The following is an 18,626-nucleotide window of genomic DNA, read 5'->3' as shown; positions in this document are numbered from 1 at the left end:
CATTGTTCCTTAAAAGAACAATTAAACGAACTAAACAACGTTAAGTCTGTCATCAATCTGATTTACTTTGTAAGGGCGTTTGCCCGGTCGTCGTGCCTACTTCTTGGAACCCAGCTCATCCGGTCGGACCAGCATGGGCCTCATTCCTGCCTGAATACAACTTGTTTAAACCGAGCCCCAAATCATCTCATATAAAGCTGAGCGGGACTTCGGTTGAGACATTGTGAGCGCAGGTGACAGCAAGGTAAGGAAGAACAATTCATGGAAGGAACTCATCTTCTACAAGGTAATGACTTTTGGCGGTACGTCAAATTTCTTCTTGTAGTGAATCGTTTTCAGAAAGCGAATCCAGGATTTTGAACATGAATGTGGTCTCCCTGATTGAGTGGTTCTCGACAGTTCAACAGTTCTTTGTAAAAATTGTGAAATGTTTAGGACCACTTGACCAGTCAGACATTTTCTGCTTTCATGCGTCGGCCTTTTCGTTGGAACAGCAGGGCAAGACAAGAAGTCTCAAGGGTCACATTTCTTGATTTATTTTATTATTATTTTTTTTTGCCTTCATTTGTTTTGTGCCTCAAAGACAACTCAGATGGCTCCTAAAAAAAAAAAAAACACAGCACCAGGTTCAGTATGATCACTCTCCTGGCTTTGCTCGTATTTCCTCTGTTTATTGTTGCTGTGATTAAAGGTCCTGATTAAAACAAGTCATTCAAAATAATGGGTCTCTGTTGAGTCACTGTGGAGGTCAACCCGTATGGCCGATCATTACTGCGGAAACCACTGAGGATGGAACCTCTAAAAGAGTTTTTAATTCAAATAATCTAATTTTATCCTATGAAAGTCACTAACAAATTCAATTCAAATTCAAGTCTGGATCGAAATCGCTTTTGTTATTCATTGATGGCTCTGCAGAAGAAATGAGTTTTTCGTTACACAAAACCATTTCAGTTTCAAATCTCTGCACTTCTTGCGTGGAATTTGCAGTTTTTATTTTATTTTAAAAACAGCACCCTCATCTGGCCACCTGCTAATCCACAAGTAGTTTTATCACCGTTTGCTTCATTTAAAATGTGCATATAAATTCAGAATCACTTTCCCCGCAATAAAGCTGTATTAAACAGAATTGGGGGTCTAATAAAGTTTTATGAACTGCTATTTTCTCCTCTTGAGCAAAATTTAGTTAAAATGATGACAGGATTTATATTGCAGCAAAAAAAAATGTGCAGAAGCCCTCTTTAATAAAAGACACTTCAAGCCACATGTGGCTTTGACATCCATACTTCTGTGATGGGAAAACCCAAATCAGACAATCTTGCAACAAAATCCAAATGCCCTTTTCCCAAAGACTACGACATAAATCATTCATGAATACACCGTGAACCGATGATCCCTCCTTGTCTCTTCTCCCTTTGATGCCCTCCATGCGGCAGGACTATCAATATTTGCTAAACGGTTCTCACAAAGCCTTGTCCATGCATACGCCGCCGTGCCAAAGCCGCAGGTCTCACAAGCATGTCGAAGACATAAGAGAGGCCTTAATGAGATGCCCTGAGCCATTTCCCCGTACGTGCACAATGCAGCAGATGTAGCGGCTCAAATCCCGTGGGGTTCCATCCATGGAATTTCATCAGCCAAGACCCAACCCAGACCTCCTCCACTGAGGGGTGTGGAGCTGAGTGACGGACGTGGTAAATCATCTTTACTATGGATTGTAATTATCGGCCTCGTGACAAGCCCCGCCTCCACTCCCACACAAATAAGTGTGTACTTTCTGGTTGACACACAGAAACATGTTGTTTGTTGCTGCGCTAATTGATTCCACCCTAAAATGTCAATTATTCAACCTCCTTGTTGACGTTGCGTGAGAATATAAATCTTCATGTAATCATCTTTTACTATGACAATGGAGTCCAAACTTTGGTGAGTAATTTACCAACAGATTGCTTATGCTCACACAAACTCGTGATATTTTTTACGAGACCCTTGTGAGAATAAATGGTTTGGCCTGGAGTCCCTTATTTGAGAATGGACACAGAACAAAACATAGTGATTGGTACTTCAGTGAAGGTCTGCATAATTGCAGTTTGGCATTCCCAAATTTGCATTTTTTTTTTTTTTTTTTACCTATGCTTTGTTATTTGCTGGAAAATGGAAAATGCATAATGAGAAATTCAATTCATAAGGACTTGCCTTGAGGAACCGAGGAGTGCTAACGTTTGGGATCGGCGAGAAATTAAAACAACAATCCTGCTGGGGACCAAAGTGAAAACGGAATTGAGATGAAAATGAGACTGGTTGATGGAGTTATTTCATTTTGCTTCCCATTCACTGTCTGAGGTGATCTGGCAATTGCTTGGAGTGTAAATTTGTATGTGCATGTGTTATCTAGATGAAATATGTCACGTGAAAAAACTATAAAGTGAATTAAATTCCCCCCAAGGGAGAAAATTAAAGCATCCTCTACTGTAATATAAACGAGCGCGCCGAATGTTTATGCAAAAATTGGTGAGATTTAATTCACGTTTAGTCTCTCAAAAGTCTTTACGGCAAAGAATTTCTACAAAAACAACACTTTTGACAAAATTCTGTTTGTTTCTTACCCTGATATTTTTTAATTCACACACGTCGGCCTCATGAAAATGGACAAGGACTAATATTTCCACACTACCCAGCAGCTTCAACCGTTCAATCTGAAAACAAGACTCAGCTGGAAATGCAGAAGTGAAGGCTATTCGTTGACTATTGATCCACAATCATGAAGTCTTATCGGCTTCTCAGTGACGATATTAAAGATGAACAGAGGTCGCACTGAAGTTTTATGATTGAAAGCGGACACTCGGAGTCAGTAACGCTGATGAGGTTGAATACATTGCACAGCTCAAGATCCAAATCAATCTGAATCCAATCACTTTGAGTTTATCACTACAGTTTATATGCATCATGAAGAAAAGTCATCGATGCTAGCCAGCAGGATATATATGTACAGTGCATCTTGTAGGACTATTAAAAGAGAAATGGCACCATGAAATAAGTCCAGATGAGATCATTTGGTTGCACATAGATTCACTGCGGGTCTTCCACAGAATGTTATGGGATGTGTCGTTAGTGATTATTGCTTGGAATGTCATGGTTATACATCTTGGCACTGGGAGTCCTGCATGTATAGTGAAGAGGGGAGGAGAAAGAGAAGGGGGGGGGGAGAGAGAGAGAGAGAGAGAGAGAGAGAGAGAGAGAGAGAGAGAGAGAGAGAGAGAGAGAGAGAGAGAGAGAGAGAGAGTTAAAGGGGAGGGTGATGGGGAGGCAAGAGAGCAGAGAGGAGCAGAGGGTCCTCCTCAGATGATGTCCTAGAAGTATCCCAGTGGATGGGGAGCGTCTCATATGGATTGTATGGCGTCACTTCATGGAATCCTGAGAGATTATTACGTGTGGATTCCCGGATTAAAAATAGCATGTGGAGTTTTTTTCTTCTTTTTGGCGTGATCCAAATATATGGGTTAGATGGCGCTAGGGATTCGGTAGGACGAGTGGGATATAGTTGTAGGTGACATTTGCAACCCCGGCATGGCTTTACCGAACTCACCGGGATCATCCGGAGGGGGCAAACCCGAGCCCAGCGTCATCGACCTGGGTACCATCTTCGTTGACTCTGACATCATTTTTGGATTTACCAGTCACTTGCTGAAAAGAAAAAAGAAGGTAAGAACGCCCCGAGTCACTCAGACTAGGCGTCGCCGTGTTGCGCTCAGCAAGTGGTGCTCAATATTTGAAAATCCGAACGCGTATCACTGATTTACTTCACTTTTCTTGTTTTTAAGATAGCAAACTTAACTTTTGGGGTTTTGTTGTGCAATTAGCAATATTCAACGCATAAAATATTTGTCTTTTAAACTTATGCATGGATAAACTACATTAGTAAGACGTGCGGGATAGTGGACCAATTAGAAACAAGTGCATTGGTCGCGTTCAATTTGGATGATTGCACATTATTACACAGTACGGAAAAACTCGGTTATTTTAAAGAGCATAATCAATCATTGCAAATCCAAATTTTGATATTCATGTTATCATATAAAAAGGGGTAAAAAATAATAATAATAATGTCGCCACTTTAAGGGAGCCATTCGAGGGTACCGTGGAGTTCTTCGATGTTTCATGAGGCCGTCTTTCCTAACGTCATCCCACCATGAAATATTCAAAGTTTACTAATAAAATATTTAAACAGCTTAGACCTCACTTCATCGCCGCTGCTCTCCGGCTAAAGTGATGTTACTGCCCGTTGCCAGATGGTGGCGCCAGAGTAATGCATTTAGGCGCACGGATGCTTGCAAGTGCGCATTTTGGGTCATTGGATAACTTTTGTAACAAAAAACGTGGAAACGAAATTAAAACAAATGTATTACATTCAATTGATTAATTTTGTATTGTTTTATTGTTTGTATTTTGGAGATCTTGCTTTTAGAACATAATTAGGGGAAAACACAATTTTAATTTAATTTAATTCCAATATCACGCATTTCATTTCATTGAAAGAAAAATGAGGCGACATGTTGAATGCCATTTCCGTGCCCTGAGTTTACATTGATGTTATAGGCTACTTTTAGCCCTCCCATTCCGAGACAATAATACCGCCTCTCGCGCACCACCGAGCACGCACGCACGCTCCTGGCCCCTGCAGCGCACTGCTTCCAAACTCCTCTGGACACCTTCAAGTAGACACCAACAGATGACAGGTCACCGTCAAGTCATCAATATGATTCGACCACGTCTTGATCACAACCTTTGAATCGGCTTATTTTAAGTCGTTAAGGTGTATTACTTAATATTTTATAATGAATGCTTATGGGGACGGTCAGCTTGCGCTTGACGGAGGGGAGCATCCAAAAGTAAGTGTTCAAATACGGGGTTCTATTGCACGAATTCTAAATCACGCTTCCTTTCAAACACCTGCTCATTTATTATCCATGCAAAAGTTGTGTCACTTGCAAGGACAGGTGAAACTAACAAAACTTTTTCTCCGCGCTGAAGTTGGAGGGATGTCCGACTGGAGAGTCTCCGGCCACCCCCAGGAAGAGGCTCCTCTCTGCGGAGGACGCGCGCTGCAGCCTCCGGCCTGCCCCAGAGGGCGCCGGCTCTGTTTCTCTGCCCGAGACGGAGGAGAAGGGAGGCTTTTGTGACACTTGTCAGAAGAAAGTGTCCGAGTTGAGGAAACTAGCGTTAGCCCTGGCTGATCAAACCTCATTCAAGGTAGGTCATCCATGATTCATAAAAATAATGCCTTATATAGGTGAATTTAACCTTTTAATTCAGATGTCCAACTGTTTGAGGACTTTTTGCACAACTGCTCTCTCACAAAAAGCTGAATGGCAAAATTCACAACAGGTGTTTGCTCCATGAATTGAATCGGATTCTTGAATTATCCATCCAGCTTCTCTTTACATAACAGCAAATTGTGCAAAAAGCACTGAAACATGCAAATTCAAAGATATTAAGCACCTGTAAAAGTTTTTGGATCATCCTGAAATTTCTGCCTAAATTCCCAACTTTTTGCGAGTAATCTTTTCTATGCTCCCACGTTGTAAAAGTCGAATGTATAAAAACCATACCTTTGTTTATTGAGTTGTTTATTGCCATGCTTAACTTCAAAACCGGCCACGGGTGCCAGAAAAGATTGCAGATTTTGAAAGTGAGCCATTGTTTGTGCCAAACAATGCTTATCTTTTCATTTTGCTGTTGGGTCTAAGGAAGGGGGCAGAAGGGGGGTTTGAACTAAACCAGCCACTTACTTTGTAGACTGAGGAGGAAGTTATGTCCCAGTCGACCTTCACTGTGCATTGAAAGTGTTCCTGTGCGGCTGCTAGCACAGTTCCCACCACTGTTAAATATAGGCTCTGAGACCACTGTTGTTGTGACGGGCTGCTATTGCCCCTCGGCACGGTCCGTCTTTTGTTGTCCCATTTTTGGGAGCCAGTCTCAAAAGTCAGATTGGGTTACAGCCCTCCAAGGTTCTCCCTCATAGCAGCTGATGTTCATAAAGGGGCAGGTATATAAGGGGCACCTGGACTTAAGTTCCAGACATCTGCATGGGTGGTCCCTGTAAGGTACGTATCAGATCCATATTTGGGTATCAGGTACGACACATTTGAGTGCTATTCTCCCATGGGAACTGCCCCCCCCCCCCCTTTTTTTTTAGTGCAGGCCCCTTCAACAGCACTTTGTGGCCTTCACCACTGGAAGATCCCCATTTACTCTTGTTGATAGCTAAATTGGACCTTAATTCCGGGGGTGGTCAATGGTGATGGCAGGGTGCTTAAAGTTGAGTACGCTCATAGGATCCTTAATGTATAATGAAGCCATTGTCTATGTGAGTTTAAGCTGCTCACCTGTTGACCCTCACAGTGAGGACACAGTTCTGGATGATTGCTCCAAATTGCTTCCTCCGTGGCAGGAATAAGGTCACGAGGGCAACTTGGGGGACGACATTTGGAAGGTTTGTACCTGCTGGGTTTGCCAGTGTTGTGTCTGCGGTTGTCACGACTAAACTAGAATGGAGACTGTTTTCCAAAGTCATGCCTCCCTCCTTCCTCTTCATCCGCTGGCTAACCCGTTATTGTGAAGAGGAAGTCGGCTTCCCCCCCAGACACCCCCCCCCCCCAGTTGTAGCCTTATTGTTTGAATATAGAAGTAGTGCCGTGTCGCAGAACATTCAGGGAAGAGTGTTTGTTTTGTTACGTTATAAAGGCAAATTAATGTAAAAATAATAATCCATGACAAATCATAACAAACTTGGGTGGATTGCTGAATGCGCTTGTGAATCTCTTTCAAACCAAAGCAGTTTGTTTTAGCTACATCGAGCAAAGTCGTGTGTATTACTTTGTTCTATTCCATTAAATTATTGTGGCGTTGATACCTTAGATGCTGATTTAACATCTTACAAAATATATTCTGGTTGAATAGCAAATTGTATGGCCTCCAGACCATTTGAGTATGAGGTTTCCTCTTTGTTGGAACACAGCTCTGATGTAGATGCGCTAAATGCAAAAACAATTTAGTTTGACCCAGAGGGGAAAACCACACTAACGTATCTTCTTTGTTGTGAGCCTGTGTCCCCAATTATTTATTGGCTTCCACTCAATGGGTACCTGCAGGGAGCGACCCAGTTAATACAACCACTGGGGCCTTTGAGTTCATTTAATGTTATGCAAATTTGAGCGTTCATACAATTGTTTTTATATCTTTGTTTTGAGACTGAACCCACCACCAGATGATTGAAAATGTGCAGAAATTGTTGAGGACACCTCCATCCCCCCCGTCCAACCCGATCAAACAGAAATTCATTCGCTTGTATTTGCATAATTAAAACCTACGGGTAAAATTTCAATAGAGAGAAGCGCATTCGCTAAATGTGGACTAAGCTTAATGTGGCAGGACACGGTCACCAGGAATTACGAGAAAAAAAAAAAAACAGGGCCATATACTGTAAAACTCCAACTTCAAAGTAGCAAATTAGCGCCTTGCAGTAATCACAGACTCTGCAGACAGGACCTTGTGGTTGGACGGATAAAATCCTCACATGCCAATTCTGGCTTTCATTCCTGTTTTTGTGTGTCTGTCCTCAGCTAGCCCATAAAATAAAGTCAGGAGAGTGTCCGTGACCACCAAAGATGATTAGGGTTCTTTGTAGCTTGGACTAATTTGATGCCCATGGCCAGGCTTGAACGGCATAAACTCCTCGGCCACAGTCAAGTCAAGTCAAGTCAAGTCAAGTCAAGTCAAGTCAAGTCAAGTCAAGTCAAGTCAAGTCAAGTCAAGTCAAGTTTATTTAATTTATATAGCCCTAAATCACAGAGAAGTTTCAAAGGACTTCACTTGTACAAAAACTCACAATTATTGCACTCAATTAATGCACTTCTGGTGTACTTTTTAAAAATCCAATACTCTGTAAGCCAATTACTCAATTGAAGTGCAAAGTCAGAGGAGTTTGAACTGAATTGATTTTTTAAGTGTTATGTAATTATCATTTGTGGTATGATTATAATTTAAGCTATTATTATAGGCCATTATGACCATTCTCACACTGAGTGCAGGCATTAGCGATGCCTTTTACATCTTTTGACCAAAGCACTCTAGAAACATCAGGAACTTATATTTAAAAGTTTTCTGTATATTAGCCCCAAGGCAAGTGTTTATTTCCCAAAATGTTGAGTGATTGCTTTGTGAAAATGTGCTTGTGTAAGGGTTTTAGCCTCGTGAGCATTTGGTGGTTGCAGACACTGCAGGTCAATGATGGAGTCAGCAGTGTTTAACACCCTCTCATAAACTGGGCTTCATGAATATAAATGCAGTGTTGAATCTTGCGAGTTGAACCAGCACACTAATTCATTAATAGAGACCTTCCTGCAGAATTCCTTGAGGTCTTTCAAATGTGAATTAGGTGGAGCTGATCCACAGGAAACTCATTTGAATCAGAATGTGAGTCCGGTAAAAGCAAAAAAAGCTAGTAACAATTTTAGCGAGAAGCCGATGTGCGCACAATGTGTCCAAATTCATCACGGGCTAAAAGAATAATGACCCGAGTCTCATTTTCACATGTGGCAATTGTAATTTCACTTCCCTGAATGTACGAGTGTAATTTCACGAGCGTAATTACCCAATCAATGCCTCTCTTCCCATACACAGATTTCAATAGCTGTCACTCAACAGTGTTTGGTTGCCATGGTTGAGAATCCAACAAGGACGTTATATTGTTGTTCATGCACAAGTGTTTACAAGCAGTGTTGCAAAGAAGCGACTTCTCTAACTCTCAAGAGGAGGAGGAAGGCGGGTTATACAACTCTCCTTAGTCCAGCAACCTCCGATTTTGATTACCTTCGACTTTCATTGCCTGGAACAGGTGTAGGCTGCCAGGTTGGCAAACAAAAGGACCAAGTGATTGGCAGCTCGATTGAAGAGAAGGGGGTCAGAAAAAGTTTTCCAAAACACCTCCGGTGGTAAAACTTGAGCAGATTTAAAACAGAATATGGTCTGGCCCCGTGGTTCTGAATGTGGGTTGACGTGTGTGCGAGAAGATGAGAGATGACTCGAATCCCTTCGTGTCATACTGTGTGACTTGTGTTTTACGGCATGTGTCTTTGTGGGAGCGTCGAGTGATAATGTGGTGTCAAGTGGAGCGCAGACCTCAGACATCACTCATGGCTCTCCACTGCTCTGCCGTGTTGTATTTGTGAACTCCCGCAGCTGCTCACTGCCAATTTACCTCTCCACTCAAATTCGATTGTTTACTCTTTGTGCAGCTGCCCGCCACATTTTCACGCGGTCCATTTTTTGGATGCTTTAGTGTATGTGTACATATTTTTTATTTTTGTCGGTTAAAATGTTTTTTTTTATAGTGTGCATAAGAATAGGCCTTTCTTAAAGGTCTTGTTGGTAATGGTGGCAAACCTAAGGTAACGTAGCATTAAAAATGTCAAATGGTTGGCTTCGCTAACTGCGCTCTGCAGTGGTAGAGTAGCATGAAATTAAAGGCTCACTGGAGTGAACACGCGTTTTATTGAGTAAAGCAGGTGGTTGAGGCTCTCCGGGGGGAGATGCTTAAATATTCCACATATCTCGACATTAGAATCCTTTGTAATTGAAATGCTGGTACCTGTGCAGGTAAGCTGAGCTATTCTTACCATTTTGCTCTGCTGCATTCCTGTAATTGTCAAGGCTGTCTTGCCTTATTTATTCATTGACAACAAACATGTTAAGCCGTTCTATTATCCTTACAGCTATTCAGCGAGCCGTTCAATCAAGGTGTGTGACTTGGGATCAGGCAACTGTATCATTACCTGTAATGATCTGGGAAGGCGCCAAGCAACCATCACGCCATGCAACTTCATGCTTGGGTGGGAATATGCAAATTTTTAAATATTAACCTAAAACAAAGATTTTGTGATGAAAGAAAAAAAATCTTAATAAACAAAACGACAGATCTGATGATTAGATAATACAAATTACAGCGGCATCTACTCGATCTGGTGTCTCTCTGTTATCTTAGAAAATAGATAGTCCATCCTCTGGAAAGTCATTAAATCTGTAAAAAAATAGCCTGCATGTGTTGTTTGACAACAGTGTTTTTATATAAACACTAACTAACATGGACAACATGTGACCCTTTTGTCATTGCTTACGTGCTTGAGGAAGGCAAGCCCTGCATAATAACGCTTGTGTTTGCTGGTGGTGGCTGCAGGATCATGCGTAACAAAAGAGCTAGACTGGACCCAAACAATGGCGCCAATGGCGGTCTGGGCTGACAAGGTGATACGTTACAGTGCCGATGCGTGAATGCAACAAAAGCCCAAATGTCAGCGAGGAAAGTACACAAACACGACAAGAAGTGCAACAAGTGAATTCATCAGGATGACTTTTACATATTGGGTGAATGCAACGATTTGTTTGCTGAGTTGTTTGCTTTTTCAGCTCAGCTCCATAAGTCAAGTGAGATGTGTACAATGAAGGAGGACAGTCCATTATTTAGTCTGATTCTGGGTATTGAAGAAACATCGTTGTGATAAATTTTCATGGTGCTTCATATATACTGAAGGAACACGGTGCAGGAGGTAATCTCTTGCTGGCTCCATAAAACGTACTGCATTGAAAGCAGGCCTTGTGGTAGCAGACAAATCACCCGGCGAATAGTGAAGCGTTGAAAGAGAACGCCAGTTTTGTTTACGCCTGACAAGATGGATATGCAGACGGCAAACTGGGCTTTCCGGGCGTGGTTCCCTCGCTCAAGGCAAATAGTCGATCGGGCGTATGATGCCTAACGTGCCCTTGAAATTGCGATGTTTGTTTTGGTCTTTGGCAGACGTGAATGGGAGCTCTTGCTCACCACTTCGGAGGGTTGCCATGCATTGTTTGGTGTCCTCTGGCGTTTTAGAGACAGTAGCAAAGTTTTTTTTTTTTAAATCAATAAAACTGAAAGCAGAAGAATGCAGATATATTCCAATGGCAGAACAGAATTAATTTGATCCAGTAGCAAATTTAACACACACTAGGGATTGGTAAAAACTAATTTATTCTGTCAATTGTTTTGAATTGATTGCACATCACACATCCAGAGTCGTTTAAGGAGCTTGCTAGTGCACACCACAATGGGCACTTTCAGTGCCAATGCCACCCTGCAGCACAAATAGGGCAATAAACAAAATGAGTGACAAAGAAAAAAAACAAGTCCTTTTAGACCTAACAAAATACAGAAGGAATTCCTTTTTTTTTTTTCTGCTTTGGAGCTGCTAAAGGATGCATATTTTCTCATCATTTGCTCACGAAGTGATTAAAAAATAAAATAAAAATAATAATAAACAAACAGATAGATAAATAAATAAATAAATAAATAAATAAATAAATAAATAAATAAATACAATTTTATTTCTGTTTTTATAATGAGGGGATGTTCTGGTGGGGAATAGCTGGCTCCATCATGCAGTCTATCCAGGACACATGAATTGGCATGTTCTGGTTCCGTATTGGGGGGCTCTTTTGTTCTGGTTGGCGAGGATCCCGAATTCATTTCCAACTTAGTGATGTCATTCTTCAATCATCCCCAACGCATTTGTTTGTAAATGATGATGACAAGACACTTGTGAGTTATAGCAGAGGACGTTTCAGTTTTGATGTAGTATAGTAGATAATTGGGAATATAATATATTTTCGAGCAAAATTAGTCAAGATATTCTTTTCAGCGTCGTAAACAGGGCTCCATAAATCCTGTCACGGTGTGAAAATGCCAGTCAAAGTTCACGCCGCTCATGTTCATTTCATGCTTGACTGTCCTCCTCTGTGAGTGAAGATGACTGTGCGTATTGATGGCGTGTGAACGTGCGTGTAAGCACCTGAGGAAAGAGAAAGAGACCAAGCACATTTTCCCATCATCCTTTCCAGTCTGCCTAAGATGTCATCCATCTTTCTCAGCTTAACTGCCAACCAATTTATGATTGCATTATTGCAGTCATTGTTATATCCTCATCCTCAGCACATGGGGCTTACGGGGGTCTGCTTAATGGGAACGTGAATCATTTGCTCTCTGATACCGTAGTGTGCTTATAGCTTCAGGGGAAAATTGACATTAGACATTGCATGAACTGTTTAGAGTGACTCATTTATATCATTATCTGTCGTAAGACCGAGCTTTCACAAGTATCACGAAAGAATAATGAGACACAGAGCTGGGTTATCATTTACAGGCTAAAATTTTGAATTTTAAAATGCTTTCTAAAAATGTCTAAATAAATCTGAGGTTATTTATTATTATTATTATTATTATTATTAATTATATGCTGTTTGTATCTGGTCTTAATGCTTCTGACCATGAATATTAAATACATTTCATATTTACATTTTTTTTTTTTGGGACAACCAGAACAACCATTAAGGAATACAAAATCCATCTACATACAAACAAGACAAGTTGAATGTATCCAGAAAGTTTAAGGGTCAAATCCATTATGAAACTGTAACCTCTTTGGTGGAAGAAAATATTTATGAAGGCCTTATTTGTAAGCTTCTACATATAGAGTGCAGGAAGAACGTGCCCCACTCTGCTGTTTTGTTTCACTACTCGCGTGATTTGATTTCTATTGCTTTGCAATTTGCATGCTGACATTTGAGAGGAAATAGCATAGCAATGCATTCCACCAAATGACAGCAGAGTCATTTTTATTCTGCTGCAAAAACTGTGAATTTCTCCTTTGCTGAAAAGGTCACTCTCATCTGTATGGATTTTCACAAACGATTTATTTCTCAGAAAAATAAGTCAATTGGCTTGCAAAACTTGGATCGTGTGCCTATGACATGATCCTGCTGATTTTGACTTTGAATTTGTCTTGGACAGCAAAAAACATGTTTGATAGTACAGTGAACAAACTAATGCGATTCATTTAGCATTAAACAAATGATAATCCTTGAGAATTGCTGCCACCCAAAACTAGTCGACACTCTCGGCGGAGCCTCACGCAATAAACCTTCCATGAACTGCCTCCTATTAATATATCTATCCTTTATGTTTCCCATCTTGTTGCTGCTGCTCTATTTTATGATGTCACTCTCCGCTACCGGAGAGCTCTGGGCCACTTTATCTCCTTGGTGTGTGTCAGGCACTTAAACTTAAACCTCTCTGTTTATGAGCCCCAATCTGCTGCTCCATCCTCACCATTTGTGGCTTACCATGACTACAGCATCGCCTATAAAAGCACTTGTTGTGGGAACTTGCGGCGTACGGCACAAACAGAGCGATATCCGACCAACGCGGCAATATATTTGCGTAAATGTGTAGCTCTGTATTTATTATATTATTATTATTATTATTTTATTTCTCATCTAAAATCTATTATTTATTTATTTATTTATTTATTTATTTATTTATTTATTCTTTTTTGGTTATATCTTGCTTGCTACTCTTTTAGTTTATGTATATATATATTTTTTTGTGTACAGTAATCTTATTTTTTTCTTGCTTGCTACTCTTTTAGTTTATATATATATATGTTTTTATCTTTTCATTTGTATACAGTAATCTTAAATAAAAATTATAAAATATAAAAATATAAATTAAAATAAATAAAATAAACGAATTTATTTATTTATTTATTTATTTATTTATTTATTTATTTATTTATTTATTTATTTATTTATTTATTTATTCATTAACTTAATGAGCTGCTTTTACCCACCACCTTAAGTATGGGGAGTTCCGGGACATATTTAAAGCACTGATCTAAAGTAACAGTAATCTCACTTGAGTGCAATTTTTGGCCAGTCCCCACACCTCGGGCTATTTGGAACGTGTTCAGTGCTGATGCTTTGCTGGGAAACATCTAAATATGTTGAGCTATTTACTGCTCCAAATGAACCCATCCCACAGAATCATGGCTGGTATGTCTTTGAACATGTTTTTGCAACACGGAAATGCTTTCAAGAATCAAACGATCCATGAAGAAGAGCAAAGCACGGTGAGCTTACCTGTGCATGTGGTAAATGTGTCATGGACGCACTGTTTGGAGCCATTTTGACCCAGCTCACCTCCCTCCATGACCTCTACAGATGCAACTTCAGAGGCTGAAGCTGCAAAAGGGCATTTTCACTGCAAGTTCAGACAGCCAACGGGGTGTAAAAGTATATTATGTGGACAAACTTGAATGTGTGGTTTTATTTGCACGCAGCGTTTTACGACTTGCACTTTAGTGTGACTTTGAAGCAGCGCCTTAGTTTCCAGGGCAAGTTCCACAACAAACCTCTGAGCTTTGGCCTGAACTTCAAATCGTATGATTGCTCAAAGAGTCAATTTTATCCGAAAATTTCCTCCCTCCTTGTCTGCATTCCACAGTGTTCACTACTTTCACACGGTCATTGCCACATGCGTCTAGCGAGACCTCGCCCCCTCCTACTTTCTGGCCATCCGCTGACCCCTCAGCCTCTATTCGTCCCACGCTGGGCATTTTGTCTTGGACTCTTTGTGAGTTCATTGGAGAGGTGAATACAAGGCACACTTGAACTCCCCCAGAAATGGACGCCGGAGACTACGTTTGAACTGGATTTGACCTTCTGGACCACGCTGTTTCCTTACACACAATCAGGCTTTCACACATCCAAAGCCAATTTAGCGATCCCTTGCTAGATCTTGATAGTCGTTAAGTTATGGAAGGTGCTGTAAAAGCCCTACAGTAGCTATTGAAAGTCACGATGGTACAATAGTAGATGGAGACTCCCGCAGTCCCTGCTCAATGCTTAATTAGCTCATAAACAAAAGCGAGCGGGGGGATCAGAGAGGGCAATCAAAGTGGTTTGTTCGTTTGAGGTGCTCTGGCCATCAACAAAGCTTCTCTAATAGCCCCGTTCCTCCATCCTTGTTGTGTTTCACTACAGTGCTCTTCCTGCCTTAGATAAAAGGACCAAATTCCAAAAAAGGGCCTCGGACAGAAGACTGTCAACATACACACTTCTCTTGGCCTTCAAAGCACGGGCCCCCTTCCTCTTGCTGCTGGATAGTGACATTGCTTCTCGGCCCACGTCCGCACCGTTGAATATTTGGTTCCCTGTGGTGGCTGAGCTAGCTTTCATGTTTTTGTGACTTTGGTGGTCTGTTTTTATTGACTTCCTTTGTGCGTCACCGTTTTTGACTGGCACAAGACCGAGCCAGCGTGTGTCTATGAGCCACAGTAGCTCAGTGCCCCGTATTTGTTATTACCTCAACCAAAAAGAGGTCAAGTTTTCTTTATTATAGGTTTGTCCCGAGACTTGTTTTGTTTGTAATTTTCTGGCTCCAATTGTTGCTTACTCATAATAAAAAAAACAACTTGGTATATACTCTTCCAAGTCCGTTCTTATGATGCCTTTGTTAAAAACCACACTCGTGACATTTGTTTGGATTTGAGGTCATCGTCAGTCCACTTCAATTCTAGACATTTTCACTTCTATGTTGTGTTTTTGTTTTCAATCAACATGCTTCAACTTGTGTGATTTTACAAACCGTTTTACACATACAGAAATGTGGAACTTCAAATGCAGCAAAATTCCAACATGCAGGATATCGGTCAGTTCAAATGGGAGCGGTTCTGGTGCTGATCCAAATTAGAATTCAGTCATCTTGCCAGTTTTCTTCCTGCTTCAGGCCCTTTAAAGAAAATAGATGCCCCATGCTGCATGTTTGCAGGCAATCACTGCTTGTTTGTGCGGCTGTGTTATCATTGCCTGCTTCCTGTCAAAACAGGAAAAGTCAGGGGTGAAAATGGAACCTAGGAAAGTGCTGCCCTTCATCTGTGTTGGCTTGAGCTCAGGCCCCACCTGATAGTGACCCGCCTGATCGGGAAAAACAGTTCAGGTCCGGGGTGTAACCCGTAGCCATGGTGTTATTTTGGAGCACTTTCAGAAAGCCTCACGAGGGATGCTTCATTGCTTTTCTCCAACTGTTGACAAAAGTCTGGGTCATTTTTATCTCCTAAAATACTACAGCAGCTGTCGGCAGCGGAGTGACGGAGATCTCCCACCTGACCTCGTATGATTGAGGTCTCTGTTTAAAAAAGGAAATCCTTTTTGACTTTTGATAATCATGAAAATGAGACATTGCTTTTCTCTGGATGGACCTCCAAGCAGTCCTTCGTTGGACTTCATCTGTCTTGTGCTTTTCATCATTCACATTAATGAAACACACACCCGGAGATAATTTGGAGAACATTCCAGTCTGCCATCATTGCACCTCAGGCAGTGTATTAAGGGTTGATGGTGGAGCAGGTAAAAGGCTAAACGTCTGCTGTGATGTGGCGAAAAGAGAATTCGCTAACACAGTGTGTAGCTGGCTCATTAGCGAGTTGGCTAATTATTGACAGGTGAAAATAAAAACCATCTCGCATTCTGCCTCGAGTCACAATTCACTTGATTCGACTGTGGAATTCCGAGAGGCAGACAGCCGTGCTACTTTTAGCTCTTTTACGAACTTTCCAAAAAAGAGCCTGCTGCTTACACAAGAATGTTATTGTTCGATTGACCAGAGCGTTTGCGTTTTACACAATAATGTCTGTGGAATTGAGTGAGGCAATATGTTAGGAATAAGTAAAAATATACAAACATGTAAACAAGTTAAGCACAAACTGAAAAGCTCAAGATACGGGAGGGGATGATTCATTTGTCTTTTCTTGGCAGTCGTTTTGGTGATGTTCCAGAGCTCTGGCAGGAGGCCGCACTGACGCTGACCTCTACGAGTCGCACTATTAGTTACCCTTTGACCTCTCAGTGTGACAACCAAGCAACAAGCACGGACGGAGGCATGCTTGCGCATCTCCAAACTTGCTTTACATACAGATGTGTGTGTGTGTGTGTGTGTGTGTGTGTGTGTGTATACACTGACAAAATGTGATATCAGCCCTGAAAAGAACAAAACAAAGAGAGGGAGGGGTCAAGATATGCAGCCCCATTTTCATCTTAGTTTACATAAATATTGTCATTCACACGCAGAATGTCAATTGCACTTTCAATTCATATTATGTAAAAATATTTACTGCTTAGGGTTATTTGTCGACATTTAAGTGCACAATTCAAACTTGTTTTCATGAATTTTCTTGTCTTCTGATATAAGAAAGCCAAAGCTGACACAAAACCAAGATTTTCATTTATTTTTAATGTTTTAGAATTCATATTTTAATCATAGAATAGCAATTGCGGTGTGAGAGAAAAGCTTTAGTAACCTTGGGGAAATATTTTTCGAATAAAAGATTTTAGCAGGATGCTATTGTTCCCATTCGACAAAAGTAACAAAATGTGCATGTGGAACAAGATTGATAAGAAATGCATTTTGATGCAGAATGAAAATTCCCATTCGCTAAGTGGATTAGTGCGCATTATTCTCCATCATGATAGTTCCACCCACTTCCTTATCTCCCGAGTCTCAATTGAATGTGTCTAGACATCTCAATTAGCAAGAAATAAGAGCTGGTTAGCGTTATCGCTTTGTGTTGTTTTCTATCTCTTCTATTCTCACCAGGGTGTACTTTTTATAAAGAGAAAACACTTTTGCATTACTCTTCCGCACCCCCCTGGCTTAAAGACTCGGACTGAATCCGAAATCCCTATTATTAGTGAAAATTGTGTTGACTGAGAGATCAATGTCATGGTAATCTCGAACATGGACATCTTTCATTCTGAATGAATATTCCTTGAACCTCCAGCGGTTGGCTAGTGCCACAGATTGATTCAGCCTTTTGCAACTCTGCTGTTCCATTGTCCTTGTGGACAGGCAAGCGGCTTTGTCACGCACAAAGAATGTCACTTAGTGAGATAATGACTTCTAGAAACGTGCTTGCACAGCTCACCTTGGCATAGAATGAACCGAGTTAACCTATTTATTTTTTTTGCGTTGAGTATTTTGTGTCAGAATGATCAAAAGTTGGACCAAATTTATTAAAATATTTAGCCTTTCCTCTTTCAATCAAACAATCTAAATCAGGGGTGTCAAACTCATTTTTTTCGTGGGCCGCATTGTAGTCATAGCTTCTTTCGGACGACTATTATATACAGTAAAAGCTACAAAACAAATAACTCGTTTTCAAATCAGACGAGTAAAAACTGGTCAAATATTTAAAAAAAAAAGATATTAAAAGTGAAGACAATTTGGAATTCTAGTAATGACACACAAATTTGATGCACAATTTGTCTTCGCGGGCCACATAAAATAATGTGGCGGGCCGTATCTGGCCCCCGGGCCTTGAGTTTGACACCTGTAATCTAAATGAAACATTAATTATGTATCATTACATTAACACGGTATATTTTTTTGGTCTGGGTTCCGTTTCGCTTCTATGGCGGAGAGAGCCTCCAGTGGAGATTCATTGCAGTTTGTTTTCTCTCTAAATAAGTTGTAGAAAAGTGTGAGTGCTCCGTCTGAGTCGGAACAACCCCCTTCAAAACAAACTCCATCTCTCTCTCACCCTCTGGTGTGACAGTTGAGACAGAGGAGAGGCAGGTGGCTGTCATCACAGAAGCGGGGTTCACTGGTTTGGAGGAAACTCTTAAGGCTGGTTTCTGTACTTTTGTGGTGAGTGTTTTAAAGTGGGCTCTTCAATTCAAACAGGCCTTTCAACAAGCTCCAGTGGATG

General features: G+C 40.9%; 1 protein-coding gene and 1 long non-coding RNA gene across 3 annotated transcripts in view; one reads left to right on the top strand and one right to left on the bottom strand.

Moving 5' to 3' along the window:
- Nucleotides 1-2,912: 2,912 nt before the first annotated feature.
- LOC125980680 (uncharacterized) lies at nucleotides 2,913-4,314 on the bottom strand. Its single transcript, XR_007485709.1, has 3 exons — nucleotides 4,233-4,314; nucleotides 3,584-3,681; nucleotides 2,913-3,157 (listed from the first exon to the last, which is right to left on the bottom strand). It is a non-coding gene; the product is annotated as an uncharacterized lncRNA (long non-coding RNA).
- Nucleotides 3,315-18,626, top strand: part of kif26ab (kinesin family member 26Ab) — a 48,542-nt gene continuing 33,230 nt past the window's right edge. The window contains exons 1-2 of one of the 2 annotated variants that reach the window (XM_049740090.2): nucleotides 3,315-3,699; nucleotides 5,029-5,247. In XM_049740090.2, coding sequence (XP_049596047.1) covers nucleotides 3,565-3,699; nucleotides 5,029-5,247 — 354 coding nt within the window. In that variant the 5' untranslated portion in view covers nucleotides 3,315-3,564. Of the gene's footprint in view, nucleotides 3,700-4,684; nucleotides 4,887-5,028; nucleotides 5,248-18,626 lie in introns of those variants that run through there. The other variant, XM_049740091.2, reaches the window with a different exon arrangement.

Source organism: Syngnathus scovelli, chromosome 14, assembly GCF_024217435.2.
Source record: "Syngnathus scovelli strain Florida chromosome 14, RoL_Ssco_1.2, whole genome shotgun sequence".
Lineage (NCBI taxonomy): Eukaryota > Metazoa > Chordata > Actinopteri > Syngnathiformes > Syngnathidae > Syngnathus > Syngnathus scovelli.
Note: the sequence above shows the minus strand (reverse complement) of the source record. Positions and strands in the feature narration are given on the sequence as shown.